Source organism: Dryobates pubescens, chromosome 4 (genome assembly GCF_014839835.1).
Source record: "Dryobates pubescens isolate bDryPub1 chromosome 4, bDryPub1.pri, whole genome shotgun sequence".
Taxonomy (NCBI): domain Eukaryota; kingdom Metazoa; phylum Chordata; class Aves; order Piciformes; family Picidae; genus Dryobates; species Dryobates pubescens.
This window is the reverse complement of record NC_071615.1, coordinates 17,164,263-17,190,247: the sequence shown is the minus strand read 5'-3', so window position 1 is coordinate 17,190,247 and position 25,985 is coordinate 17,164,263. Positions and strand designations below refer to the sequence as shown.

The following is a 25,985-nucleotide window of genomic DNA, read 5'->3' as shown; positions in this document are numbered from 1 at the left end:
CCCAGAGCTGCCCAGGAGCTCCCAGAGCTGCCCAGGAGCCCCCAGGGCTACCCAGGAGCTCCCAGAGCTGGCTAGGAGCCCCCAGAGCTGCCCAGGAGCTCCCAGAGCTGCCCAGGAACCCCCAGAGCTACCCAGGAGCTCCCAGAGCTGCCCAGGAGCCCCCAGGGCTACCCAGGAGCTCCCAGAGCTGGCTAGGAGCCCCCAGAGCTGCCCAGGAGCCCCCAGAGCTGCCCAGGAACCCCCAGGGCTACCCAGGAGCTCCCAGAGCTGGCTAGGAGCCCCCAGAGCTACCCAGGAGCTCCCAGAGCTGCCCAGGAGCCCCCAGGGCTACCCAGGAGCTCCCAGAGCTGGCTAGGAGCTCTCACAGCTGCCCAGGAGCTCTCAGAGCTGCCCAGGAGCCCCCAGGGCTGCCCAGGAGCCCCCAGACCTGCCCAGGAGCCCCCAGGGTGAGGTGGCCACGCATCCAGGCTGGGGGGCCGTGTCCTGCCGGTGCTGGGCAGTCTGATTTCACTGGTCCTGCAATCCAAGCTGGGAGGAGGAGGAGGAGGAGGCTTTTCCCAGCAGAGAGCAGCTCTGAGGGCCCCTCCTCGGGGGGTGCCGGGGGGGGCAGGGAGCAGAGGCCCTCACTTGTTCTTGGCCAGCACTCGGTAGAGGGTGAAGCCCAGCAGGGCTGTGACGGCCGTGCCCAGCGCCACCCGCAGCCAGAAGGAGGCAGCTCCCAGCTCCACCGCGTTCAGGTGGCTGCAAGGAAAGAGACAGAGCCTGCTGAGGGCCGGGGCCAGGCAGCCAGCAGCACCTCCAGCACAGGCAGGGCTGGCCCCGAGGGCACGGCAGGGGACCGTGCTGCAGCTCCAGCCTGGGGGCACAGCCCAGGCAAAGGCTGGGAGAGGCTCTTTGGCCCTGGGAGTTGGTGCCACTTGGCACCCAGGGTCAGAATGGCAGGGTCTGGAAGGGAGCTCTGCACCCAGCCCAACCCCCCTGCCAGAGCAGGGCACCCAGGAAAGCATCCAGGGGGGGGTGGAAGCTCTCCACAAACAACTTTCTCCTCCTGCCCAGATGGAAGCTCCTGGCTGCCACTTTGTGCCCCTTGGCCTGTCCCTGGGCACCACTGTGAAGAGCTTGGCCTCTTTTTTTCTTGCCCCCTGCCCCTACCCCTGCCTAGGATCTCTTCTCAGCCCCAGGGCTCTCAGCCTCTCCTCACATTTCCATCATGGTCATTCTTTAACCTCAGGCTTGGTGGAGTCAGACCCTGGTCAGGTTCCCATGACCTCAAAGCTCTTCCAACAACCACAACAATTCTGTGACCACCAAACCAAAGGTTGCCTGCCCCAGAGGTGGCCTGGATGTGGCTTCCCCCTCCCCTGGCCTGGCAGCAGCACACCACCACCTACATCATTAGTAGGAGCACGGAGGTAGGGAGCTGCCTTTCTAGGTCAGGCTGCTTTTACAGCTCCAAGTGCAGTGAGACCCAGAAGTGGAAGCAGGAGGAGACACTGGCACAGCCCTGCCCAAGCCTAATCCTTCCCTTCCTGTCCCTTGGCACAAAATAAAGCAGGAGTGCTGATGTGCTGCAGGGCAGGAGGCTGTGCAGAGGGCCCTGGCCAGGCTGCAGCCATGGCTGAGGCCAAGGGGATGAGGTTCAACCAGGCCAAGGGCTGGGTCCTGCCCTTGGGGCACAACCACCCCAGGAAGGCTCCAGGCTGGGGGCAGAGTGGCTGCAAAGTGCCCAGCAGAGAAGGCCCTGGGGGTGCTGGGTGCCAGCAGCTGGAGAGGAGCCAGGGGGTGCCCAGGGGGGCAAGAAGGGCAGCAGCAGCCTGGCCTGGAGCAGCACTGGGGTGGCAGCAGGAGCAGGGCAGGGATGGTGCCCCTGGGCTGGGCACTGGGGAGGCCACAGCTTGAGTGCTGGGTTCAGCTCTGGGCTCCTCACTGCCAGAAGGACCTTGAGGAGCTGGAGCAGGGCCAGAGAAGGGCAAGAGAGCTGGGGAAGGGTCTGGGGAAGAGGGCTGGGGAGGAGCAGCTGAGGGAGCTGGGGGGGTTGAGGCTGGAGCAGAGGAGGCTGAGGGAGACCTCCTTGCTCTCTGCAGCTCCCTGAGAGGAGGCTGGAGCGAGGCTGATGCTGGCCTCTCATCCCAGGTAACTAACATCAAAACAAGAGCCAGTGGCCTGAAACTGTGCCAGGGGAGGGGGAGGCTGGAGATGGGGAAAAATGTCTTTGCTGACAGTGGTCAGGGCCTGGCAGAGGCTGCCCAGGGAGGTGGTGGAGTCCCCATGCCTGGAGGGGATCCAGAGCCCTGCAGCCATGGCACTTGGGGCCAGGGTTTGGTGGCCGTGGTGGGGTTGGGGTGGGTGCTGGACTGGGTGAGCTTGGAGACCTTTTCCAACCCAAACAATTCCATGATTCCATGATTCAACCACGTGCTGCTCCTGTGAGGAGGAGGAGGAGGAGGAGGAGGCAGCTCCTGCATTATTCATCCCCCACTCCATCAGTGCAGAGCAGCCAATCCCAGCCCCTCCCTTACGCTGTGTTGATTTCTGCCTCATACCCTCAGATAGATTAAGGATATTTTAATTCCAACGCTGCAGGGGTGGGGGGGGACACAAAAAACAAACTAAAGTAAGAGTGTCAGCTCTAAAAATAAAGTTGTTTATTGAGAAGAAGCTGGAGGGGAAACCACTGGGTGGCAATCCCAGCCTGTCTCCCAGCACTCCCACACGCCTCCCCCCCCAGCAGGGCGCTGCGCCCACCCCGGGCTGCCATGGAATCATGGAATGGGTTGGGTTGGAAGGGAGCTTCAGGATCCCCCAAGCTCCAGCCCCCTGCCATGGGCAGGGACACTTCCCACCAGCACAGCTTGCTCAGGGCCTCAGCCAGCCTGGCCCTTGGGAGACCTCCAGGCTTGGAGGCTCCACAGCTTCTGTGGGCAACCCGCGGCAGTGCCTCAGCACCCTCACGGGGAAGGACTTCCACCTCATGCCTCAGTTCAGCTGCTCCAGCCTGAAGCCATCACCTCCTGCCCTGCCACTCCATCCCTTCCTGACAGGTCCCTCCCCCAGCTCTCCTGGAGCCCTCATCAAATACTGGAAGGTTGCTCTAAGGTCTCCCTGGAGCCTTCTCCTCTGCAGGCTGCACAACCCCAACCCTCCCAGCCTGGCCTCCCAGCAGAGGGCTTCCAGCCTCCCAGCACTGCTGTGGCCTCCTCTGGCCCTGCTCCAGCAGCTCCCTGGCTGTGCTAAGGGCTCCAGAGCTGCCCCAGCCCTGCAGGGGAGGTCTCAGCAGGCACAGTAGAGGGGCAGAATCCCCTCCCTGCACCTGCTGCCCACACTGCTGGGGCTCAGCCCAGGCCAGGCTGGGGCTGGGCTGGCAGCACTCAGTGCCAGCTCCTGGCCAGCTCTGCACCCCCAGCACCCCCAAGGCCTTCTCCAGACAGCTCTCAAGCCACTTCTCACCCAGCCTGGACTGACACTAGAGGTTGCCCTGACCCAAGAGCAGGACCTTGCCCGTGGCCTTGTTGAACCTCCTGAGGCTGGCACTGTCCCACCTCTGCAGCCTGTCTGGATGGCTCCTGTCCCACACCACAGGGCTTGGTGCTGCCACCAACCCCTCTGAGCTTTCTGCCCTTTCTGCCACTTGCAGGCACATTTCTCCTTCCCCCCATGTGCCCTCACAGGCCTGGTTGCCCCCCTGCCCCCTCTCTGAGGTGCAGCTCAGGCTGTGTGAGCAGAGGTCTTGCTTCACCAACCTCTTTTTCAGTCTGATTCACCTCATCAGGAGGAAATAGCTGCCACCCCCTCTGCAGGCCGTGCCACACCAGCCTGGCTGCTCCCCTGCAGCAGCTCTTGAGCTCAGCCTTCCAAAATAACCCTCCCGTGGCAGGATCTATCTGCCAGAGACACTCCCAGCAGCAGGGAGCCTCCCCCCTCCCCCAGGCTCAGCCCTTTTGCTCCAGCCACTCCTGTGAGGACACCCAGAAGCAGAGAGAGCCCAAAGCCGAAGCAGCAGAGCAGGGGCAGGGCTGGGGGCACAGCTCCCCTGGCCCTGCCCCACGCTCTGCCCCCAGCCCGGAGCCCCCTCCACCAGAAGGATACTAACGGGAAGGTGGCAGCAGTGGCCAGTTTGGTGTAGATGGTGGTGCTGGGTGGGCCCTGGCCCTGGCAGGAGAAGGGGAAGGGTGCTGGGAGGCAGTGCTTGTAGCAGAACTCAGCTGGGGAGAGCGTGGGCTGCTGGCTGGCTTCTGGCAGGTCCGACTTGGAGGCCACGAAGACGCAGGGGATCTGGCTGTCCACGTAGTGCTGCTGCACACACAGGGAGAGCTCTCAGCAGGGCAGAGCCACCAAGCCCTGGGAGATGTCAGGCAAAGGCTGAGCTCCCACGGGGGGCCCCCTGGCAGCTACCTTATAAACGGTGGCACAGTAGCTGAAGGACCTGGGGTCGCTCAGGTCGTAGAGGAAGCAGACGACGTCGCAGGCTGCGTCCGAGGGCCGGGTGAAGGTGGTGTCAGCACTGACCTCGTGCAGCTGCAGCAGGGCAAGGGACAGGACCTGAGTGTGGGGCTGGAAGGGAGCTCTGGAGCTCCCCCAGCCCAAGCCCTGCCCCAGCAGGGCACCCACAGCACCCTGCCCAGCAGCACAGTGCCCAGGGGGGGTTGGAAGCTCTCCACACCAGGACACTCCACAACCTCTCTGGGCAGCCTGCTCCAGGCCTCCAGCAGCCTCACCCCAAACAACTTTCTCCTCCTGCTCAGCTCCAACCTCCTGCCTGACACTTGCTGCCCCTTGCCCCTTGTGCTGGCCCTGGGCAGCACTCAGCAGAGCCTGGCCCCAGCCTCTTGCCCCCCACAGCTCCTTCAGCTCTTGCTGAGCATTGCTCAGCTGCCCTCTGGGGCTGTTCTTCTGCAGGCTCTCAGCCCCAGGGCTCTCAGCCTTTGCTGCTCCCAGAGCTGCTCCAGGCCCCTCAGCAGCTCTGCAGCCTGCCCTGGACTCTCTCCAGCCCAGCAGGACACAAGGTACAGCATGGTCTCAGAGGGAGCAGCCATTTCTCACACCAGCACATGGACTGTGCCAGCGTGAGCACAGCCCAGACGTGCCAGGCTGGCACTGGCACAGAGCCCAGCCCCTCTGGAGCCACACAGAGCCACAGCTCCCTCCTCTCCCTCACTTACTATGAGGTACTTCTCCTGCCCATTGACCTGCACCGTGTTGATCACGTAGGGGGAAGGCTCCCCTGGGGTCTCCTTCTGCTCCTGCCAGGGAGGACAACAGCATCACAGAGAGCAGGGAGCAGGAGCAGTGCTTGGGCAGGGAGCACATTTCCCACTGCCCCAGGTCCCTGTGGTGTGACAGCCACCAGCATCTTGGGGAGCCCCTCCAGAGCCTTGGGGTCAGCAGAGGGAGGGGGCTGGATCTACAGCTCCCTGAAGGCAGGCTGGAGTGAGGTGGGGGGTGGGCTCTTCCCACATGCAGCAGTGACAGGACAAGAGGACACAGCCTCAGGTTGCCCCAGGGCAGGTTCAGATAGGACAGGAGGAACAATCTCTTCCCAGCAAGGGTTCTCAGGCCCTGGCCCAGGCTGCCCAGGGAGGTGGTGGAGTCCTCACCCCTGAAGGGGTTCAAAGCCAGCTGGCTGTGGTGCTGAGGGAGGTGGTTTGGTGGCAGGGGCTGAGCAGCAGTGCTGAGCTGTGAGCTCTGGGTGAGTGTTGGGCTGGATGGGCTCCAAGGTCCCTCCCAAGGTCCCTCCCAAGCTCAGCAGGCACTGGGGGGCGGGGGGCAGGCACTCACCAGCAGGCTCCTGCCCAGGAAGGCCTGCAGGAAGCAGGTCTTGCCCACACCCCTGGCACCAACCACCTTGCACAGGAAGACATTGCGCTGGGTCTGCCCTTTCTCCAGGTCGATCCTCTTCTCCCGGGTCACTGCCAGGGGAGAAGCTTGGGTGACCACAGCAGGGCACCCCCAGGCAGGGGCAGGAGGGCAGCCCCAGGCCAGAGGGCAGGGGCGAGAGGGGAACAGAGGGCAGGGGCGGGAGGGGAACAGAGGGCAGGGGCGGGAGGGGAACAGAGGGCAGCCCCAGGGCAGGGGCGGGAGGGGAGGGCAGCCCCAGGGTGGGGGTGGGCGGGGAGGGCAGGGCCATACCGGTCAGGGCCTGTGCCTGTGAGTCCTGCTCGGCCAGGATGGGGTAGCCCAGGTAGCCCAAGCCCTCCAGGCAGCGCCGCACGTCCAGGTAAGCCAGCAGCCTGCAGAGGGGCAGGCCGGGCTCAGCCGGGGGCCGGGCAGGCCAGGCTCAGCTGGGGGCCCCCCAGGCCGGGCTCAGCCGGGGGCCCCCCAGGCCGGGCTCAGCAGGGGGCCCCCCAGGCCGGGCTCAGCCGGGGGCCCCCCAGGCCGGGCTCAGCCGGGGGCCGGGCAGGCCGGGCTCAGCCGGGGGCCGGGCAGGCCGGGCTCAGCCGGGGGCCCCCCAGGCCGGGCTCAGCCAGGGGCCAGGCAGGCCGGGCTCAGCCGGGGGCCGGGCAGGCCGGGCTCAGCCGGGGGCCCCCCAGGCCGGGCTCAGCCGGGGGCCCCCCAGGCCGGGCTCAGCTGGGGGCCGGGCAGGCCGGGCTCAGCCAGAGGCCGGGCAGGCCGGGCTCAGCCGGGGGCCCCCCAGGCCGGGCTCAGCCGGGGGCCCCCCAGGCCGGGCTCAGCTGGGGGCCGGGCAGGCCGGGCTCAGCCAGGGGCCGGGCAGGCCGGGCTCAGCCGGGGGCCCCCCAGGCCGGGCTCAGCCGGGGGCCCCCCAGGCCGGGCTCAGCCGGGGGCCCCCCAGGCCGGGCTCAGCAGGGGCCCGGGCAGGCCGGGCTCAGCCGGGGGGGCAGGTGAGGGCTGAGCTTACGTCCACTGGCAGAGGAATCCGTGCAGGGAGAGCAGCCCTGCCTCCGTGGTGCACACCCTGCGCCGCAGCTCGGGGCCCCAGGGCGCGCAGGGGAAGACGCTGAAGAAGCTCTGCAGCTCCGCCGGGCACAGGGCTCCGTCCCGGTCCTGCGCCGGCACGGCCAGGCTCAGCCGGTGCCAGGGCACGGCCCGGGGGGGGTGTTGGCCGGGGGGGAGGGGGCACGCAGCGCAGCTGCTGCCAGCCCGAGCGCTGCCCAGAGAGGGCCCCTGGCAGAGGCCCAGCCCTGCTGCAGCCGGAGGGCGAGAGGGGGCCGTGGCAGCGGCACCGATCGATGGCGAGCAGGGCCTGCGCCGCGGCAGCGTGCGGAGCGCCCCCGGGGTCACCCAGCCCGCTCTGGGACCGCAGCTGCTGCCCACCCAGCCCGGGGCCGCCGGCCCCCCGCGCGCCAAAGCTGCGCCTCTGGGCTGGTGTGCCACAGGGCGATGCCAGAGAGGATCTGGGGGCACCCGGGGAGGGGTAGGGATGCCACGCCGCAGGCCCCTGTGCCCGTGGAGCTGTTGCACCCCAGGGGCACACCAAGAGCTGAGTGAGGCCCCAAGAGGCAGAGCGTGGCACACACCAGTCCCCTTCTCTATGGCCTGGCACCCACTCCACAGGGCTGGCAGCTTGTGCTATGTGCCAGCAGCTGTGCCCACTCTCCTGCCACCCCATGTGCTGCAGGCAGGAAGCTAATTCAGACCCAGCCCCTGAAGGCTCAAACCTTACTGGCTGCCCTTTGGCCAAGGGCAGTGCCCACAACCCCATGCCCTTGGCTAACCATCAGACAACTTGCTGTGCCCACCTCCTGCTCCCCAACCCTTGGTAAGAAGATGTGAAGGGAGCACTGTGCCACCTTCAGTGGTGCTGCATCTGCTCCCTGCCCAGCAGAGAGCCCCTCCCTGCCATGCCCACCTGCCCAGCTGTGCCCACCTGCCCAGCAGAGCCCAGCAGAGCCCAGCAGTGCCCAGCAGTGCCCAGCAGTGCCCACCTTGTCATGCTTCTCGAAGGCACGCTGCAGGAACTGGTAGCCCAGGTGGTTGAGCTCTGTGGAGCAGCCGGGGGGCAGCCGGAACCTGGGGGAAGGATTCTGGATGAGCAGACTCCTGCCAGCGAGGCTGGGCAGAGCCTGGCACAGGCTGCCCAGGCAGGCTGTGGCTGCCTCCTGCCTGCAGGTGCTGCAGGCCAGGCTGGATGAGGCCTTGGGCAGCCTGTGCTGGGGGAGCTGTCCCTGCACCGGGCGGTCTCTGAGGTCCCTGCCGCTCCGTGAGTGCAGGACCCAAGGGAGCCTCCTCCAGCCCGGGCTGCAGGGCACTGTCAGCACATCTCAGGCCGACCCTGACCTCACCCACAGCACAAAGCTTCTCCACTCCTTCCCCACTCGAGGCCAAAGCTGCCTCCAGGCCTGGCTATTCCTTGACACCACTCCTGGGTTTGGGGAGGATCACAGGTGGGAGGGGTGGGAAGGGACCTCTGGAGATGGAGTCCAAGCCCTCTGCCTAGGGCAGGTCACCCAGGAACACATCCAGATGAGCCCTGAAAGCCTCCACACCAGGAGGCTCCACAACCTCTCTGGGCAGCCTGCTCCAGGCCTCCAGCAGTCTCACCCCAAACAACTTTCTCCTCCTGCCCAGCTCCAACCTCCTAGGTGCCACCTTGTGCCCCTTGGCCTACCACAGGGCACCACTGACAAGAGCCTGGCCCCCTCTTCCCACCCACCCTTCAGACTGCCAGGGTTCCCTCTCAGCCTTCTCCTCTCCAAGCTCTCAGCCCCAGGGCTCTCAGCTTTTCCTCCTCACAGAGCTGTTGCAGGCCCTGCAGCACCCTCACAGCCTCCCCTGGACTCTGTCCCTCTGGCACTGGGGAGCCCAGCACGGGACACAGTACCCCAGGTATGGTCCCACCAGGGCAGAGCAGAGGGGGAAGAGCCTCCCTTGCCCTGCTGGCCACGCTCTTACAGTACCCTAAAGGTGCCCAGGGGGCTCTGCCCAGCACATCCCTGCTGCCCACACAGCAGTGCAGCCTTGCTCTGCCCCATGCCCAGGGCATGAGGTGGGCACAGCACTATGCCAGGGGTGCTCTACCCCAGCACAGCCCCTGCCTGACCAGGCAGCTGCCAAGCCAAAGCCTTTCATGGCTGCCAGCTGCAGGGTGGCAGCGGCAGAGAGGTGCCAGCAGCTGCAGCAGCAGGTGGGAGGGTGATGCTGACAGCTCACTGCTCCTGACAGAGCTTCTGCCTTAGCTCAGGCACAGGCAGAGAAGCCTTCAGGAAGCCCTGCTTGGTGCCAAGGCAGGGCAGGGACAGGCATTTGCTGCCCACCTACAGCAGAGCCAGCAGCAGAGTCAGCAGCTCCAAGGTCTCATTGTGTTTGCTGCCAGCCCCACGTGCCAGCTCCTGCCCACAGGGGACAGTGAGGACAGCAAAGCAGACACTGAGGGTGGGGACTCAGCTTCAGCTGAGGAATGGATCATGGGGCTGTTAGGGCTGGAAAACCCAACCCCACCACAGCCCCCAAACCCTGGCCCCCAAACCCTGGCCCCAGCTGCCATGGCCACAGGTTTCCTGAACATTGCCAGGGGTAGGGACTCCACCACCTCCCTGGGCAGCCTCTGCCAGGCCCTGACCACTCTGCCACCAAAGACATTTTGCCTCCTCTCCAACCTAACCCTCCCCTGGCACAGTTTCAGGCCATTGCCTCTCCTTCTGTCCCCTGAGCCTAGGGAGCAGAACCCAAGCCCCAGCTGGCTGCAGCCTCCTCTCAGGGAGCTGCAGAGAGCAAGGAGGTCTCCCTCAGCCTCCTCTGCTCCAGCCTCAACCCCCCCAGCTCCCTCAGCTGCTCCTCCCCAGCCCTCTTCCCCAGACCCTTCCCCAGCTCTGCTGCCCTTCTCTGGCCCTGCTCCAGCTCCTCAAGGTCCTTCCTGCAGTGAGGAGCCCAGAGCTGAACCCAGCACTCAAGCTGTGGCCTCCCCAGTGCCCAGCCCAGGGGCACAGTCCCTGCCCTGCTCCTGCTGCCACCCCAGTGCTGCTCCAGGCCAGGCTGCTGCTGCCCTTCTTGCCCCCCTGGGCACCCCCTGGCTCCTCTCCAGCTGCTGGCACCCAGCACCCCCAGGGCCTTCTCTGCTGGACACTTTGCAGCCCCTCTGCCCCCAGCCTGGAGCCTTCCTGGGGTGGTTGTGCCCCAAGGGCAGGACCCAGCCCTTGGCCTGGTTGAACCTCATCTGCTGGCACCCAGCACCCCCCAGGGCCTTTTCCACCAGGGGACTTTTCCCTGAGGTTCAGAAAGGAGCCAGCAAAGGCAGTGGGAAGCTGAGCTGTCCCCAGGGGCCCCCCAGGCTGCCCACCCCAGCCCAGGGCAGGGCACACACGGTGGGTGCAGGTAGTCCTCGGTCAGCTCCAGCTCGTCGTCGTAGCCGAAGCGGCGCAGGATGGTCCAGGTGGTCTCGTGCCTGCCCCGCTGGATGAAGAGGGTGTTGAGGAAGAGGAAGCCTGCAGGGAGATCAGGGGATCAGGCACCAAGCTCTCAGCCTCAGGGATCTGCCCCTGGGGGCCACCCTTCCCCTGGGAGATCAGGGGGCTCAGGTACCAAGCACCCCCGAGTCTCGGGGGGCCGCTGCTCGGGACCACCCTTCCCCGGGGCAAGGAGGCTGCTGGGAGAGGGAGTCCTGGCAGCCACAGCAGGCTCAGGCTGGCTTTGAGCAGAGGCTGAGGCCGAGGGCAGGGCCCTGGGAAGGTGCTGGGGCAGAAGGTGCCCCAGGCCTGGCTGGCAGGGGGCAGGCAGCCCCCCGCCCTTACCGGTCAGCGTCAGGCCGTTGTCCTGCACCCCGTCCGTGGTGTTCTTCCACACAACCATCTTCACGTCCTCCAGGGCCTGGGGGGCCAGGGGGTTCCCAAAGCAGGACTTCTGCCTCCCAAGAGAAAGGAGGTCACTGGGGAGACCTTCTGGGGGCCTTCCAGAGCTTAAAAGGGGATTTGAAAGCTGGGGACAGACTGCTGAGCAGGGCCTGCTGGGGCAGGCCAAGGGGGGATGGTTGGAACTGCAAGAGGGAGACTGAGAGTGGAGAGAAGGGAGAAAGGTTTGGTGCTGAGGGTGGGGAGAGCCTGTGCCAGGCTGCCCAGAGAGCTGGGAGCTGCCCCATGGCTGGCAGCAGTGCAGGGCAGGTTGGTTGGGGCTGGGAGCAGCCTGCTGTGGCTGCAGCTGTCCCTGCTGGCTGCAGGGCTTGCTCTGGGTGAGCTTGGAAGGTCCCTTCCAGCCCAAAGCAGTCTGAGGTGCTACAACCACCAGCAGAGCACCCAGGCAGCACCCCCCTGCTCCTCTCCCTGAGCAAGGAGATGCTTCTAGGGCAGGAAGCCCTCCCAGCTCAGGGATGCCTGCCTTGGAGCCTGCCCAACCCCTGCTCATCAGCAGAGCTCCACTCAGCCCCTGCAGAGCCTGCTGCAGCTCTGACAGCAGAGCTCCAACCAGCCCCTGCAGAGCCTGCTGCAGCCCTGACAGCAGAGCTCCACTCAGCCCCTGCAGAGCCTGCTGCAGCTCTGACAGCAGAGCTCCAACCAGCCCCTGCAGAGCCTGCTGCAGCTCTGACAGCAGAGCTCCACTCAGCCCCTGCAGAGCCTGCTGCAGCCCTGACAGCACAGCTCCACTCAGCCCCTGCAGAGCCTGCTGCAGCCCTGACAGCAGAGCTCCACTCAGCACCTGCAGAGCCTGCTGCAGCCCTGACAGCAGAGCTCCACTCAGCACCTGCAGAGCCTGCTGCAGCCCTGACAGCAGAGTTCCACTCAGCACCTGCAGAGCCTGCTGCAGCCCTGACAGCAGAGCTCCACTCAGCCCCTGCAGAGCCTGCTGCAGCTCTGACAGCAGAGCTCCACTCAGCCCCTGCAGAGCCTGCTGCAGCCCTGACAGCAGAGCTCCACTCAGCACCTGCAGAGCCTGCTGCAGCCCTGACAGCAGAGCTCCAACCAGCCCCTGCAGAGCCTGCTGCAGCTCTGACAGCAGAGCTCCACTCAGCCCATGCAGAGCCTGCTGCAGCCCTGACAGCAGAGCTCCACTCAGCACCTGCAGAGCCTGCTGCAGCCCTGACAGCAGAGCTCCACTCAGCCCCTGCAGAGCCTGCTGCAGCTCTGACAGCAGAGCTCCACTCAGCACCTGCAGAGCCAGCTGCAGCTCTGGCAGCACAGCTCCACTCAGCACCTGCAGAGCCTGCTGCAGCCCTGACAGCAGAGCTCCACTCAGCACCTGCAGAGCCTGCTGCAGCTCTGACAGCAGAGCTCCACTCAGCACCTGCAGAGCCTGCTGCAGCTCTGACAGCAGAGCTCCACTCAGCACCTGCAGAGCCTGCTGCAGCTCTGACAGCAGAGCTCCACTCAGCCCCTGCAGAGCCTGCTGCAGCCCTGACAGCAGAGCTCCAACCAGCCCCTGCAGAGCCTGCTGCAGCCCTGACAGCAGAGCTCCACTCAGCACCTGCAGAGCCTGCTGCAGCCCTGACAGCAGAGCTCCACTCAGCACCTGCAGAGCCTGCTGCAGCCCTGACAGCAGAGCTCCACTCAGCACCTGCAGAGCCTGCTGCAGCTCTGACAGCAGAGCTCCACTCAGCACCTGCAGAGCCTGCTGCAGCCCTGACAGCAGAGCTCCACTCAGCACCTGCAGAGCCTGCTGCAGCCCTGACAGCAGAGCTCCACTCAGCCCCTGCAGAGCCTGCTGCAGCCCTGACAGCAGAGCTCCACTCAGCACCTGCAGAGCCTGCTGCAGCTCTGACAGCAGAGCTCCACTCAGCCCCTGCAGAGCCTGCTGCAGCTCTGACAGCAGAGCTCCACTCAGCCCCTGCAGAGCCTGCTGCAGCCCTGACAGCAGAGCTCCACTCAGCCCCTGCAGAGCCTGCTGCAGCCCTGACAGCAGAGCTCCACTCAGCCCCTGCAGAGCCTTCTGCAGCCCTGGCAGCAGAGCTCCACTCAGCCCCTGCAGAGCCTGCTGCAGCTCTGGCAGCACAGCTCCACTCAGCACCTGCAGAGCCTGCTGCAGCCCTGACAGCACAGCTCCACTCAGCACCTGCAGAGCCTGCTGCAGCCCTGACAGCAGAGCTCCACTCAGCACCTGCAGAGCCTGCTGCAGCCCTGACAGCAGAGCTCCAACCAGCCCCTGCAGAGCCTGCTGCAGCCCTGACAGCAGAGCTCCACTCAGCACCTCCAGAGCCTGCTGCAGCTCTGACAGCAGAGCTCCACTCAGCCCCTGCAGAGCCTGCTGCAGCTCTGACAGCAGAGCTCCACTCAGCACCTGCAGAGCCTGCTGCAGCCCTGACAGCAGAGCTCCACTCAGCACCTCCAGAGCCTGCTGCAGCTCTGACAGCAGAGCTCCACTCAGCCCATGCAGAGCCTGCTGCAGCTCTGACAGCAGAGCTCCACTCAGCACCTGCAGAGCCTGCTGCAGCTCTGACAGCAGAGCTCCACTCAGCACCTGCAGAGCCTGCTGCAGCCCTGACAGCAGAGCTCCACTCAGCACCTGCAGAGCCTACTGCAGCCCTGACAGCAGAGCTCCACTCAGCACCTGCAGAGCCTGCTGCAGCCTTGACAGCAGAGCTCCACTCAGCACCTGCAGAGCCTGCTGCAGCTCTGACAGCACAGCTCCACTCAGCACCTGCAGAGCCTGCTGCAGCCTTGACAGCAGAGCTCCACTCAGCACCTGCAGAGCCTGCTGCAGCTCTGACAGCAGAGCTCCACTCAGCACCTGCAGAGCCTACTGCAGCCCTGACAGCAGAGCTCCACTCAGCACCTGCAGAGCCTGCTGCAGCCCTGACAGCACAGCTCCACTCAGCCCCTGCAGAGCCTGCTGCAGCTCTGACAGCAGAGCTCCACTCAGCACCTGCAGAGCCTGCTGCAGCTCTGACAGCAGAGCTCCACTCAGCACCTGCAGAGCCTGCTGCAGCTCTGACAGCAGAGCTCCACTCAGCACCTGCAGAGCCTGCTGCAGCCTTGACAGCAGAGCTCCACTCAGCACCTGCAGAGCCTGCTGCAGCTCTGACAGCAGAGCTCCACTCAGCACCTGCAGAGCCTACTGCAGCCCTGACAGCAGAGCTCCACTCAGCACCTGCAGAGCCTGCTGCAGCCCTGACAGCACAGCTCCACTCAGCCCCTGCAGAGCCTGCTGCAGCTCTGACAGCAGAGCTCCACTCAGCACCTGCAGAGCCTGCTGCAGCCCTGACAGCAGAGCTCCACTCAGCCCCTGCAGAGCCTGCTGCAGCCCTGACAGCAGAGCTCCACTCAGCACCTGCAGAGCCTGCTGCAGCTCTGACAGCAGAGCTCCACTCAGCACCTGCAGAGCCTGCTGCAGCTCTGACAGCAGAGCTCCACTCAGCCCATGCAGACCCTGCTGCAGCCCTGACAGCAGAGCTCCACTCAGCCCCTGCAGAGCCTGCTGCAGCCCTGACAGCAGAGCTCCACTCAGCCCCTGCAGAGCCTTCTGCAGCCCTGGCAGCAGAGCTCCACTCAGCCCCTGCAGAGCCTGCTGCAGCTCTGGCAGCACAGCTCCACTCAGCACCTGCAGAGCCTGCTGCAGCCCTGACAGCAGAGCTCCACTCAGCCCCTGCAGAGCCTGCTGCAGCCCTGACAGCAGAGCTCCAACCAGCCCCTGCAGAGCCTGCTGCAGCTCTGAGAGCAGAGCTCCACTCAGCCCCTGCAGAGCCTGCTGCAGCTCTGACAGCAGAGCTCCACTCAGCACCTGCAGAGCCTGCTGCAGCTCTGACAGCAGAGCTCCACTCAGCCCCTGCAGAGCCTGCTGCAGCCCTGACAGCACAGCTCCACTCAGCCCCTGCAGAGCCTGCTGCAGCCCTGACAGCAGAGCTCCACTCAGCCCCTGCAGAGCCTGCTGCAGCCCTGACAGCACAGCTCCACTCAGCCCCTGCAGAGCCTGCTGCAGCTCTGAGAGCAGAGCTCCAACCAGCCCCTGCAGAGCCTGCTGCAGAGCCTGCTGCAGCTCTGGCAGCCCAAGCTCAGCCCAAGAGCAGTGAAGGTGGAGCTGAGGCTCCCCAGGGGGCTGCAGATGCACAGCACAAGCTCTGAAGGCAAGCAGGGGGCTTGTGTTGGGGGAGGGGAAGCTCCTCTGCCTGCCAGGGGAAAGGGGACCCCAGGTACTTCCCAGAAGGGACTGGGGAAGGCCTGAGCTCCACAGCCAGCCCTACCTGGAAGTAGTTGAGTTCCTCATCACTGAGGACCTGGTTGTTGTCCTGGTCTGAGAGGGTGAAGATGCGGGTCAGGGCTCGAGCGCAGGCAGGCTTCAGCTGCAAGGGACCAACCATGGTGACAAAAGCCAGGGCACCACCTTCAGCCTGCCTCCTCCTCCTGCAACCCCAGGCACAGAGCAGTTCCCTCCCTGCCCAGGGGCACCAGCACCACAGCCACCCCACAGCTGGGAGCCAGCAACAGGAGAGCCCCTGGGGAAGGCTCCTCCTGCACCCTCCCCACCACGGCCAACAGTTCAGGGCACCAGGGCTGCCAGGGCTGCCAGGCCTGCTCCTGGGCCTTGGGCATCTCTGGCCTGGATGTGCCCTGGCACCACAGCTGCCTGGGTGCTCTGCCCCTGCCCTGGCACCACAGCTGCCTGGGTGCTCTGCCCCTGCCCTGGCACCACACCTGCCTGGGTGCTCTGCCCCTGCCCTGGCACCACACCTGCCTGGGTGCTCTCCCCTGATGCCCTGGCACTACAGCTGCCTGGGTGCTCTGCCCCTGCCCTGGCACCACAGCTGCCTGGGTGCTCTCCCCTGATGCCTTGGCACCACAGCTGCCTGGATACTCTGCCCCTGCCCTGGCACCACAGCTGCCTGGCTGCTCTGCTCATGCCCTGGCACCACAGCTGCCTGAGTGCTCGCCCCTGATGCCCTGGCACCACAGCTGCCTGGGTGCTCTGCCCCTGCCCTGGCACCACAGCTGCCTGGGTGCTCTGCCCCTGCCCTGGCACCACAGCTGCCTGGGTGCTCTCCCCTGATGCCTTGGCACCACAGCTGCCTGGGTACTCTGCCCCTTGCCCTGGCACCACAGCTGCCTGGGTGCTCTGCTCATGCCCTGGCACCACAGCTGCCTGGGTGCCCTGCCCCTGCCCTGGCACCACAGCTGCCTGGCTGCTCTGCTCATGCCCTGGCACCACAGCTGCCTGGGTGCTCTGCCCCTTGCCCTGGCACCACAGCTGCCTGGGTGCCCTGCCCCTGCCCTGGCACCACAGCTGCCTGGGTGCCCTGCCCCTGCCCTGGCTGTGCTGGCTCACACTCTCCCCCTCTCCTACCCAGGGCCTGAGGCAGCCCCAGAGCAGAGCCCTGGCATGGGCAGGAGCCTCCCCCAGGCCTCCCCCAGCTGCCTCCTACCTGCTTCTCCTCGGGGTCGTAGAGCGGGGCCGTGGGGTGCAGCACAGCTTTCTGGGCATAGTAGAAGAGCTCAGAGATGTTCTTGAGGTTCTTGGCAGAGCACTGGGGATGGAGAGGAAGAGACAGCTCCATGAGCAGGGGCAAGGGGCAGGAGGAGGCTGGCAGCAGCTTCCTGAGCCAGCCAGGTGGGGTGCATCAAAGCATGGATCAGCAGCTGTCCACAACACCCAAAGCCAGCAGGGAAGCCTCCTGCTCCTGCTCCTGCTGTGGCTGTGCCACAGCCCAGCAGGGCTGCACACAGCTCCAGCACCCCTTGCAGCTGCAGGGCTGGAGGGGGCAGGTGCTGAAATCCACTCTCAGAGCAGGACAGGAAGCCGAAACCAAAGCCCTCAAGGCTTGGCCCTGGTGCAGAGCAACAGCAGCAGGCCGGCCCCCCACACCCCTCCTGCCCCTCAGGGAGGCTCTCTGGAAGGCCTCCAGCTCCCTCACCTCCACACAGGTCTCAATCTCTGAGAACTGGTTCATGATGGGCAGGATGACATCCATGGAGCTCCCCACCTGCAGGTCAGACTTGTTGCCCACCAGGATGATAGGGATCCTGGGCAAGAGAGGTGGAGGGTCAGAGAGGCCCAGCCAGGGCCCCCTCCCCCTCCCTGCCCCAGCCACACATGGCCAAGGCCAAGGAGCTTCTCCCTCCTCCTCCTCCACAAGGTGCACAGCAGCTTCCCTGCCTCCCAGGGCTGGGAGCATCCATCTGGAGCAACAGACTGCCTGATCCTGCTTATGCTTTCACCCAGCCACAAGATGTTCAGCAGCCTTTAATCCAGCACAGCAGCCTTCTGCCTAAGCCAGCCACACACAGGCTGGGGCTCCTGTGCTCCCCCAGCAGCCTCCCCCCCTGCCTGCCTCACAAGATCAAGGAGTGAGGGAGGGAAGCTCCTGCTGTGAGCCTCACTGGCATCCCCGAGGGAGAAAAGCCCCCCCTGTGGTGTGGCCAGAAGCCAGCAGGCTGGGCTGGCCTCCACAGCCTCAGGGGGAGGATGGGCATCCCACAGCCTCCAGAGCCTGGCCCCCACACACCTCCTGGCAGCCTCCCCCCTGGGAGGTGTTTGCAGCCAGGCTGGAGGTGGCTGTGAGCAACCTGCGGTGGGGTGAGGGGTCCCTGCCCGTGGCAGGGGGCTGGAACTGGCTGAGCCTCGAGGTCTCTTCCAGCCCTGACAGCTCTGGCACCCCCTGACCCCCCAAGCCCTGCTCCCACAGACCCCCCTAGTACCTGGAGCCCTTCCCAGCTCCACCGTTGACCAGAGGGATCCACTTGGTGCGGATCTGCAAGGAGAGCAGAGGCAGAGGCCTGGCAGAGCAGCCTGCAGGGGGGCAGCTCCCAGCACAGCTCCCTGCAGGGGGCAGCTCCCAGCACAGCTCCCTGCACAGCTCCCTGCAGGGGGGCAGGTCCCAGCACAGCTCTCTGCAGGGGGCAGCTCCCAGCACAGCTCCCTGCACAGCTCCCTGCACAGCTCCCTGCAGGGGGCAGCTCCCTGCACAGCTCCCTGCAGGGGGGCAGCTCCCAGCACAGCTCCCTGCACAGCTCCCTGCACAGCTCCCTGCAGGGGGCAGCTCCCAGCACAGCTCCCTGCACAGCTCCCTGCAGGGGGGCAGGTCCCAGCACAGCTCCCTGCAGGGGGCAGCTCCCTGCACAGCTCCCTGCACAGCTCCCTGCAGGGGGCAGCTCCCTGCACAGCTCCCTGCAGGGGGCAGCTCCCTGCACAGCTCCCAGCACAGCTCCCTGCACAGCTCCCTGCAGGGGGCAGCTCCCAGCACAGCTCCCTGCACAGCTCCCTGCAGGGGGGCAGGTCCCAGCACAGCTCCCAGCACAGCTCCCTGCAGGGGGGCAGGTCCCAGCACAGCTCCCTGGAGGGGGCAGCTCCCTGCACAGCTCCCTGCACAGCTCCCTGCAGGGGGGCAGGTCCCAGCACAGCTCCCTGCAGGGGGCAGCTCCCTGCACAGCTCCCTGCACAGCTCCCTGCAGGGGGGCAGGTCCCAGCACAGCTCCCTGCAGGGGGCAGCTCCCAGCACAGCTCCCTGCACAGCTCCCTGCACAGCTCCCTGCAGGGGGGCAGGTCCCAGCACAGCTCCCTGCAGGGGGCAGCTCCCAGCACAGCTCCCTGCACAGCTCCCTGCACCGCTCCCTGCAGGGGGGCAGGTCCCAGCACAGCTCCCTGCAGGGGGCAGCTCCCAGCACAGCTCCCTGCACAGCTCCCTGCAGGGGGGCAGCTCCCTGCACAGCTCCCTGCACAGCTCCCTGCAGGGGGCAGCTCCCAGCACAGCTCCCTGCAGGGGGCAGCTCCCTGCACAGCTCCCTGCAGGGGGCAGCTCCCTGCACAGCTCCCTGCACAGCTCCCTGCAGGGGGGCAGCTCCCTGCACAGCTCCCAGCACAGCTCCCTGCAGGGGGCAGCTCCCTGCACAGCTCCCTGCACAGCTCCCTGCAGGGGGGCAGCTCCCTGCACAGCTCCCTGCACAGCTCCCTGCAGGGGGCAGCTCCCTGCACAGCTCCCAGCACAGCTCCCTGCAGGGGGCAGCTCCCTGCACAGCTCCCAGCACAGCTCCCTGCAGGGGGCAGCTCCCTGCACAGCTCCCAGCACAGCTCCCTGCAGGGGGGCAGCTCCCTGCACAGCTCCCAGCACAGCTCCCTGCAGGGGGCAGCTCCCTGCACAGCTCCCTGCACAGCTCCCTGCAGGGGGGCAGCTCCCTGCACAGCTCCCAGCACAGCTCCCTGCAGGGGGCAGCTCCCTGCACAGCTCCCTGCACAGCTCCCTGCAGAGCTGGGGGCAGCTCCCAGCTCCCAGCACAGCTCCCTGCAGAGCTGGGGGCAGCTCCCAGCTCCCAGCACAGCTCCCTGCAGAGCTGGGGGCAGCTCCCAGCTCCCAGCACAGCTCCCTGCAGAGCTGGAGGCAGCAGCCAGCAGGGCCCTGCAGCCATCTGCTCCCCAGCCTTCCCCTGCAGCAGCAGGCAGAGGGATGCTGGAGGCCAGCAGGAGGCTGTGCCAAGCCCCCAGGACACCACCACCAAGCCAGGAGCAGGCCTGGGCTGTGCTCAGCCTTTGCCTGCAGGGTCACCACCCCCAGCCCCCCCGGGCTGCCAGCTCCTTCCCCTGCTGCACAGGCTGTGGGGGCTCAGTTACCTTCTCGATGGTGGCCTCCTTGGTGACATCATACACCATGCACACCACGTTGGCCTGCAAGAGGAGAGGCAGAGGGGGTGAGGGGGGACCCCTGCAGGGCTCCTTCTGACCCCCAGCCACAGCTGTGCAGCAGCCAGAGACCAGCTCAGGGCCAGGCAGCTTGGGACACCCCAGGGGCTGCTCAGAGCACAGCCTGGCTCCTCTGGGTCACCCCTGGGGCTGTCACAGCCCTGCCAGGGGCTGCTCAGGGCACAGCCTGGCTCCTCTGTCCCACCCCTGGGGCTGTCACAGCCCTGCCAGGGGCTGCTCAGAGCACAGCCTGGCTCCTCTGTCCCACCCCTGGGGCTGTCACAGCCCTGCCAGGGGCTGCTCAGGGCACAGCCTGGCTCCTCTGGATCACCCCTGGGGCTGTCACAGCCCTGCCAGGGGCTGCTCAGAGCACAGCCTGGCTCCTCTGTCCCACCCCTGGGGCTGTCACAGCCCTGCCAGGGGCTGCTCAGAGCACAGCCTGGCTCCTCTGGGTCACCCCTGGGGCTGTCACAGCCCTGCCAGGGGCTGCTCAGGGCACAGCCTGGCTCCTCTGTCCCACCCCTGGGGCTGTCACAGCCCTGCCAGGGGCTGCTCAGAGCACAGCCTGGCTCCTCTGTCCCACCCCTGGGGCTGTCACAGCCCTGCCAGGGGCTGCTCAGAGCACAGCCTGGCTCCTCTGGATCACCCCTGGGGCTGTCACAGCCCTGCCAGGGGCTGCTCAGAGCACAGCCTGGCTCCTCTGGGTCACCCCTGGGGCTGTCACAGCCCTGCCAGGGGCTGCTCAGGGCACAGCCTGGCTCCTCTGGATCACCCCTGGGGCTGTCACAGCCCTGCCAGGGGCTGCTCAGAGCACAGCCTGGCTCCTCTGTCCCACCCCTGGGGCTGTCACAGCCCTGCCAGGGGCTGCTCAGAGCACAGCCTGGCTCCTCTGGGTCACCCCTGGGGCTGTCACAGCCCTGCCAGGGGCTGCTCAGGGCACAGCCTGGCTCCTCTGTCCCACCCCTGGGGCTGTCACAGCCCTGCCAGGGGCTGCTCAGAGCACAGCCTGGCTCCTCTGCCCCACCCCTGGGGCTGTCACAGCCCTGCCAGGGGCTGCTCAGAGCACAGCCTGGCTCCTCTGGGTCACCCCTGGGGCTGCTCAGAGCACAGCCTGGCTCCTCTGGGCCACCCCTGGGGCTGTCACAGCCCTGCCAGGGGCTGCGCAGAGCACAGCCTGGCTCCTCTGTCCCACCCCTGGGGCTGTCACAGCCCTGCCAGGGGCTGCTCAGAGCACAGCCTGGCTCCTCTGTCCCACCCCTGGGGCTGTCACAGCCCTACCAGGGGCTGCTCAGAGCACAGCCTGGCTCCTCTGGGTCACCCCTGGGGCTGCTCAGAGCACAGCCTGGCTCCTCTGCCCCACCAGCACTGCTGCCTCCAGGCCTCATGCCCTCACTCCCCCACCTGGCTGTGCCCCCTGCCCAAGCTCTGCCCATGCTGGGCCATGGGCTGCTGCCCTCCTCCCCCTGCCCAGCCCCCAAAGGCTTTGTGTGCAGCAGGCAGGAGGGATCCTGCCCCTTGCAGGGGAGAGTTCACTGCTAATCCTGAGGACACAGAGGGCTTTAGGGCAGGATTTCCTGCAGCTCTCCTAAGCCTCTCTTGCTGTCTGGGCAGAAGGAGCAGGACTGCCACCAAGCCACCTCCTTCACCCTGAGCTGCCAAGGGGCAGAGAGGAAGTGGCCTTGCTCACAGGAGACACAGGGAAGAGAGTTTGATTATCCACCACCAAGAGGTCCTCCTCTGTGCAGAGCCAAGCTTAATCCCAGAGCAGAGCAGCTGGGCCCAGCAGCTGGCTGCCTGGATTATTCCTCCCTGGCTGCTCCAAAGGCTGGGAAGAGCTCTCAGCCCTCCCTGCCCAGTGCTCCCCAGAGAGCTCTCAAATCAACCTCTCTGTGCCCCTGAGGGACCTAAGAGAGGCAGCAGGAGGGACCTTGTCCAAGCTCAGCAACTGCTCCTGCCCTCCTCTGAGCCTGCTGGGAACATCCTGAGGCTTGGGGGGCATCACCTGCTCAGCAGCCCCCAGCCCTCTCCTCCTGGAGGCTCCCCAGAGGGCCAGGCCAAGCCACACACAGCAGCTTAGGCGGCAGAGCAGGATTAACCCAGCCCCTGGGCAGCCCAACAGCCTTAATCCACAGCTCACCAACTGCCTCCCATCCCTGGGTGCCAGCTGGGGAGAGCCACACGTGCCCTGCTGCCCCTCCACAGCCCCCCCAGCCCTGCTCACCTTGGAGATCTCCTCCTGCAGCTCCTCCTCTGTCTGCTCCGACTCTGGGAGGGGAAGAGGGCAGTCACCAACTGCCCCTGGCCCCAGGGTCCCCTTCCCACAGCCCCCAGCTGGGCAGGGAGGGAGAAGGGGAGGGAGGAGGGGAGGGGGCTGTACCTGAGTAGTCCACTATGTGTGTGGGGACCCTCTCAGGGGTGACATCAGCTGGGATGGTGATCTCCTCTGCACGAGGAGGGACCTGCAGAGCCAGCAGCCTCCAGTCAGGCCAGCAGCCCCCAGCCAGGCCAGCAGCCTCCCTCCCTCCCCCCAGCCAGGCCAGCAGCCTCCCTTGCTCTCCCCAGCCAGGCCAGCAGCCCCCAGCCAGGCCAGCAGCCTCCCTCCCTCCCTCCCTCCCTCCCTCCCTCCCACCCTTCAGCCAGGCCAGCAGCCTCCCTCCCTCCCCTCAGCCAGGCCAGCAGCCTCCCTCCCTCCCTCCCCTCAGCCAGGCCAGCAGCCTCCCTCCCTCCCTCCCTCCCCTCAGCCAGGCCAGCAGCCTCCCTCCCTCCCTCCAGCCAGGCCAGCAGCCTCCCTCCCTCCCTCCCTGCAGCCAGGCCAGCAGCCTCCCTCCCTCCCTCCCTCCAGCCAGGCCAGCAGCCTCCCTCCCTCCCTCCCTGCAGCCAGGCCAGCAGCCTCCCTCCCTCCCTCCAGCCAGGCCAGCAGCCTCCCTCCCTCCCTCCCCACAGCCAGGCCAGCAGCCTCCCTCCCTCCCTCCAGCCAGGCCAGCAGCCTCCCTCCCTCCCCTCAGCCAGGCCAGTAGCCTCCCTCCCTCCCTCCAGCCAGGCCAGCAGCCTCCCTCCCTCCCTCCCTCCAGCCAGGCCAGCAGCCTCCCTCCCTCCCTCCCCACAGCCAGGCCAGCAGCCTCCCTCCCTCCCTCCCCACAGCCAGGCCAGCAGCCTCCTTCCCTCCCTCCCTCCAGGCCAGCAGCCTCCAGCCCAGGCAGCTGTGCTGAGAGGAGGGCTGCCAAGGGACTTCAGCTCCCAACACATCCACTGCCCAGTGCCCTCCCTGCCAGGGGGGATGAGCTCCCAGCCCTCAGCCCCAGCATCCCCACAGTGAAGCCTCCAGACACCTCCAGGCCTGAGCCCTCCCTCAGGCCCCAGGGGCAGTGTAGGGAAGCTGTGGGAGCATCCAAGGCAGCCGTGGGAGCAGGCAGCGCTGCCACTCCCGCCGCAGCCCTAAGCTAAGCCCCCAGCAGTGCCCAGCAGTGCCCAGCTCTGCAGCCTGAGCTCCTGGCAGCTGGCAGAGGCTGCCAGGGCTTTGCTGGGAGAGCACAGCAAGGAGCAGAGAACTGGTCCTCCCCCAGGGCCCTGGAGCTGCTGCTTCCCAGGGCACCCCTGGCCCCAGCTGCTGCTGGGCAGCGAGAAAGGCCACAGACAGCACAGGGCAGGCACGCTGAGCCAGCCCTGCCCTGCTGCCCTGCCCAGCCCTGACCTGCCCTGCTGCCCTGCCCAGCCCTGCCCCGCCCTGCCGCCCTCCCCAGCCCTGCCCTGCCCTGCCGCCGTGCCCAGCCCTGCCCTGCCGCCCTCCCCAGCCCAGCCCCGCCCTGCCGCCCTCCCCAGCCCTGCCCTGCCCTGCTGCCGTGCCCAGCCCTGCCCTGCCGCCCTCCCCAGCCCTGCTGCCCTCCCCAGCCCTACCCTGCCCTGCTGCCGTGTCCAGCCCTGCCCTGCCGCCCTCCCCAGCCCTGCTGCCCTCCCCAGCCCTACCCTGCCCTGCCGCCCTCCCCAGCCCTGCTGCCCTCCCCAGCCCTACCCTGCCCTGCTGCCCTCCCCAGCCCTACCCTGCCCTGCCGCCCTCCCCAGCCCTGCTGCCCTCCCCAGCCCTACCCTGCCCTGCTGCCCTGCCCGGCCCGGCCCTGCCGCCCTGCCCAGCCCTGCCCTGCCGCCCTGCCCAGCCCAGCTCTGTCGCCCTGCCCAGCCCAGCCCTGCCGCCCTGCCCAGCCCAGCCCTGCCGCCCTGTCCAGCCCAGCCCTGCCGCCCTGCCCAGCCCTGCCCTGCCCTGCCGCCCTGCCCAGCCCAGCCCTGCCGCCCTGCCCAGCCCAGCCCCGCCCTGCTGCCCTGCCCAGCCCAGCCCTGCCCTGCCGCCCTGCCCAGCCCAGCCCTGCCGCCCTGCCCTGCCCTGCCGCCCTGCCCGGCCCTGCCCAGCCCTGCCGCCCTGCCCTGCCCTGCCGCCCTGCCCAGCCCAGCCCTGCCGCCCTGCCCAGCCCAGCCCTGCCGCCCTGCCCTGCCCTGCCGCCCTGCCCAGCCCAGCCCTGCCGCCCTGCCCAGCCCAGCCCTGCCGCCCTGCCCTGCCCTGCCGCCCTGCCCAGCCCAGCCCTGCCGCCCTGCCCTGCCCTGTCGCCCTGCCCTGCCCTGCCGCCCTGCCCGGCCCTGCCCAGCCCTGCCGCCCTGCCCTGCCCTGCCGCCCTGCCCTGCCCTGCCGCCCTGCCCGGCCCTGCCCAGCCCAGCCCTGCCGCCCTGCCCAGCCCCGCCCTGCCGCCCTACCTAGCCCAGCCCCGCCCTGCCGCCCTGCCCAGCCCAGCCCTGCCGCCCTGCCCAGCCCCGCCCTGCCGCCCTGCCCAGCCCCGCCCTGCCGCCCTGCCCAGCCCCGCCCTGCCGCCCTACCTAGCCCAGCCCCGCCCTGCCGCCCTGCCCAGCCCAGCCCTGCCGCCCTGCCCAGCCCCACCCTGCCCTGCCGCCCTGCCCAGCCCTGCCACCCTGCCCAGCCCCGCCCTGCTGCCCTGCCCAGCCCCACCCTGCCCTGCCGCCCTGCCCAGCCCTGCCACCCTGCCCAGCCCCGCCCTGCTGCCCAGCCCAGCCCCGCCCTGCCCAGCCCCGCCCTGCCGCCCTGCCCAGCCCCGCCCTGCCGCCCTGCCCAGCCCCGCCCTGCCCAGCCGCCCTGCCCAGCCCCGCCCTGCCGCCCTGCCCAGCCCAGCCCTGCCGCCCTGCCCAGCCCCACCCTGCCCTGCAGCCCTGCCCAGCCCTGCCGCCCTGCCCTGCCGCCCTGCCCAGCCCGGGACGGGACGCTAGGATGCTCCCAGCAGCATCTGCAGGGGGCTGGATGCTGCTCCTCGCCCATGGCCCAGCTCCAAGCTCCAGCTCCAGGCAGACAGAGGGGTTGGGAATGTGCCTGATCCCCTCCCGCTGTGGCAGTGCCAGGGCAGCGAGGCAGGAGCTGGGGAGCCAGCAGCCTTCCCCCAGAGGGCAAAGCTGTGCTGGTAGCCAGAGAGAACCCTCTCCAGCCACAGCAGGGCCCGGGGAGGTGCCCACGCTCCTCCCCACGGGGGACAGAGCCCCAGGTCGGGGCTTAGAGAGCCAGCTGGAGCTCCACGTGGTCCTGGCATCTTCAGACCACCTGAACCAGGCCCCTGCCTGTCACCGGTCCCCAGGGAGCCGCACAGCCCTCCCCTGGGCACCGCTGGGGCCAGAGCTGTCCCGGCCCGGCTGGGCAGAGCACTCAGGCAGGGAGCAGCCCCTGCCCTCACACTCACCTCTTCGGGGAACTCCTCGCCCACCAGAGCCATGATCAGAGACGTCTTCCCCACCTGGGCTAGGAAAGGAAGGGCAGAGGCTGGCACCGGCGCGGCACAGCCGAGCGGCACAGCGGCCCGGGACGGCGGCAGCCGGCGCCCGGCCTCCATCGCGGCCGCGGTGCCCTGAGCGGCTGGGCCCGGGCTCGGTGCGGCCCTGCCCTGCCCGGGACCCCGGGGCGAAGGCCGGCGGGGCGGTGCAGCGCTGCAGCCCGGCTCGCCCGGGGCTGCCGGGGGGAACGCACGGGAGGAAGGCCGCCCGCTGCAGCCGGCGGGGACGGGAGCCCGCGGGGCGGGCAGCAGCGGCCCGACAGAGGCCATGGCGGCGGGGGAAGGGTCTCGCTCCTCGCCGGGGACCGGGGCCACGGGCAGATCCTGCCCCCCACCCCCACCCCCCCGAGCCGAGGCCGTCCCGGCGGATGCCCGGGGCGCACCCCCGGCCTTACCCTCCCCCAGCAGGAGGATCCTCACGTCCCGCTTCATGGCGCGGCCGCCGCCGGCGCTCCCGGGGCCGCCGCCGGCCGTCCCCTGCGCCCCTCCCCCAGCCCCTTCCTGCCGCACCACCGAGCGGCGGCGCGGAGCGGCGCGGGCGCCTGCCCCCCTCCCGGCCCCGAGCGGCGCCCCCTGGCGGGCGGGCGGCGCGCAGCACGCTCAGCCCCGCCGGCTTCAGCTTCTCCTTTTATTAACCGACAATGAACCCAAACGGCCGCAACGGAGCCGTGAAACGCATCCCGCAGCCGC

The 25,985-nt window shown here is 67.9% G+C and overlaps 1 protein-coding gene across 1 annotated transcript; it reads right to left on the bottom strand.

Annotated features, from left to right (window-relative positions):
- Positions 1 to 578: 578 nt before the first annotated feature.
- On the bottom strand, positions 579 to 25,760 carry RHOT2 (ras homolog family member T2). Its single transcript, XM_054180701.1, has 19 exons — positions 25,691 to 25,760; positions 25,206 to 25,264; positions 21,857 to 21,938; positions 21,701 to 21,744; positions 19,411 to 19,464; positions 17,505 to 17,557; positions 16,721 to 16,829; positions 16,232 to 16,333; positions 15,056 to 15,154; positions 10,683 to 10,791; positions 10,256 to 10,376; positions 7,881 to 7,965; positions 6,854 to 6,999; positions 6,127 to 6,227; positions 5,776 to 5,906; positions 5,160 to 5,240; positions 4,393 to 4,515; positions 4,091 to 4,293; positions 579 to 741 (listed from the first exon to the last, which is right to left on the bottom strand). Exons 1-19 carry the CDS (start codon positions 25,725 to 25,727, stop codon positions 624 to 626), a joined length of 1,857 nt encoding a protein of 618 aa, XP_054036676.1. The 5' UTR covers positions 25,728 to 25,760; the 3' UTR covers positions 579 to 623.
- Between the last annotated feature and the right edge of the window lie 225 nt (positions 25,761 to 25,985).

Coding starts and splice junctions, on each gene's coding strand:
- RHOT2 (XM_054180701.1), bottom strand. CDS start 25,727: ATGAAGCGGGACGTGAGGATCCTCCTGCTGGGGGAGG. Junction 16,334..16,720: donor AGATTGAGACCTGTGTGGAG/GTGAGGGAGCTG, acceptor CTCCATCCCCAG/TGCTCTGCCAAGAACCTCAA. Junction 7,966..10,255: donor GAGGACTACCTGCACCCACC/GTGTGTGCCCTG, acceptor TCCTTCCCCCAG/GTTCCGGCTGCCCCCCGGCT.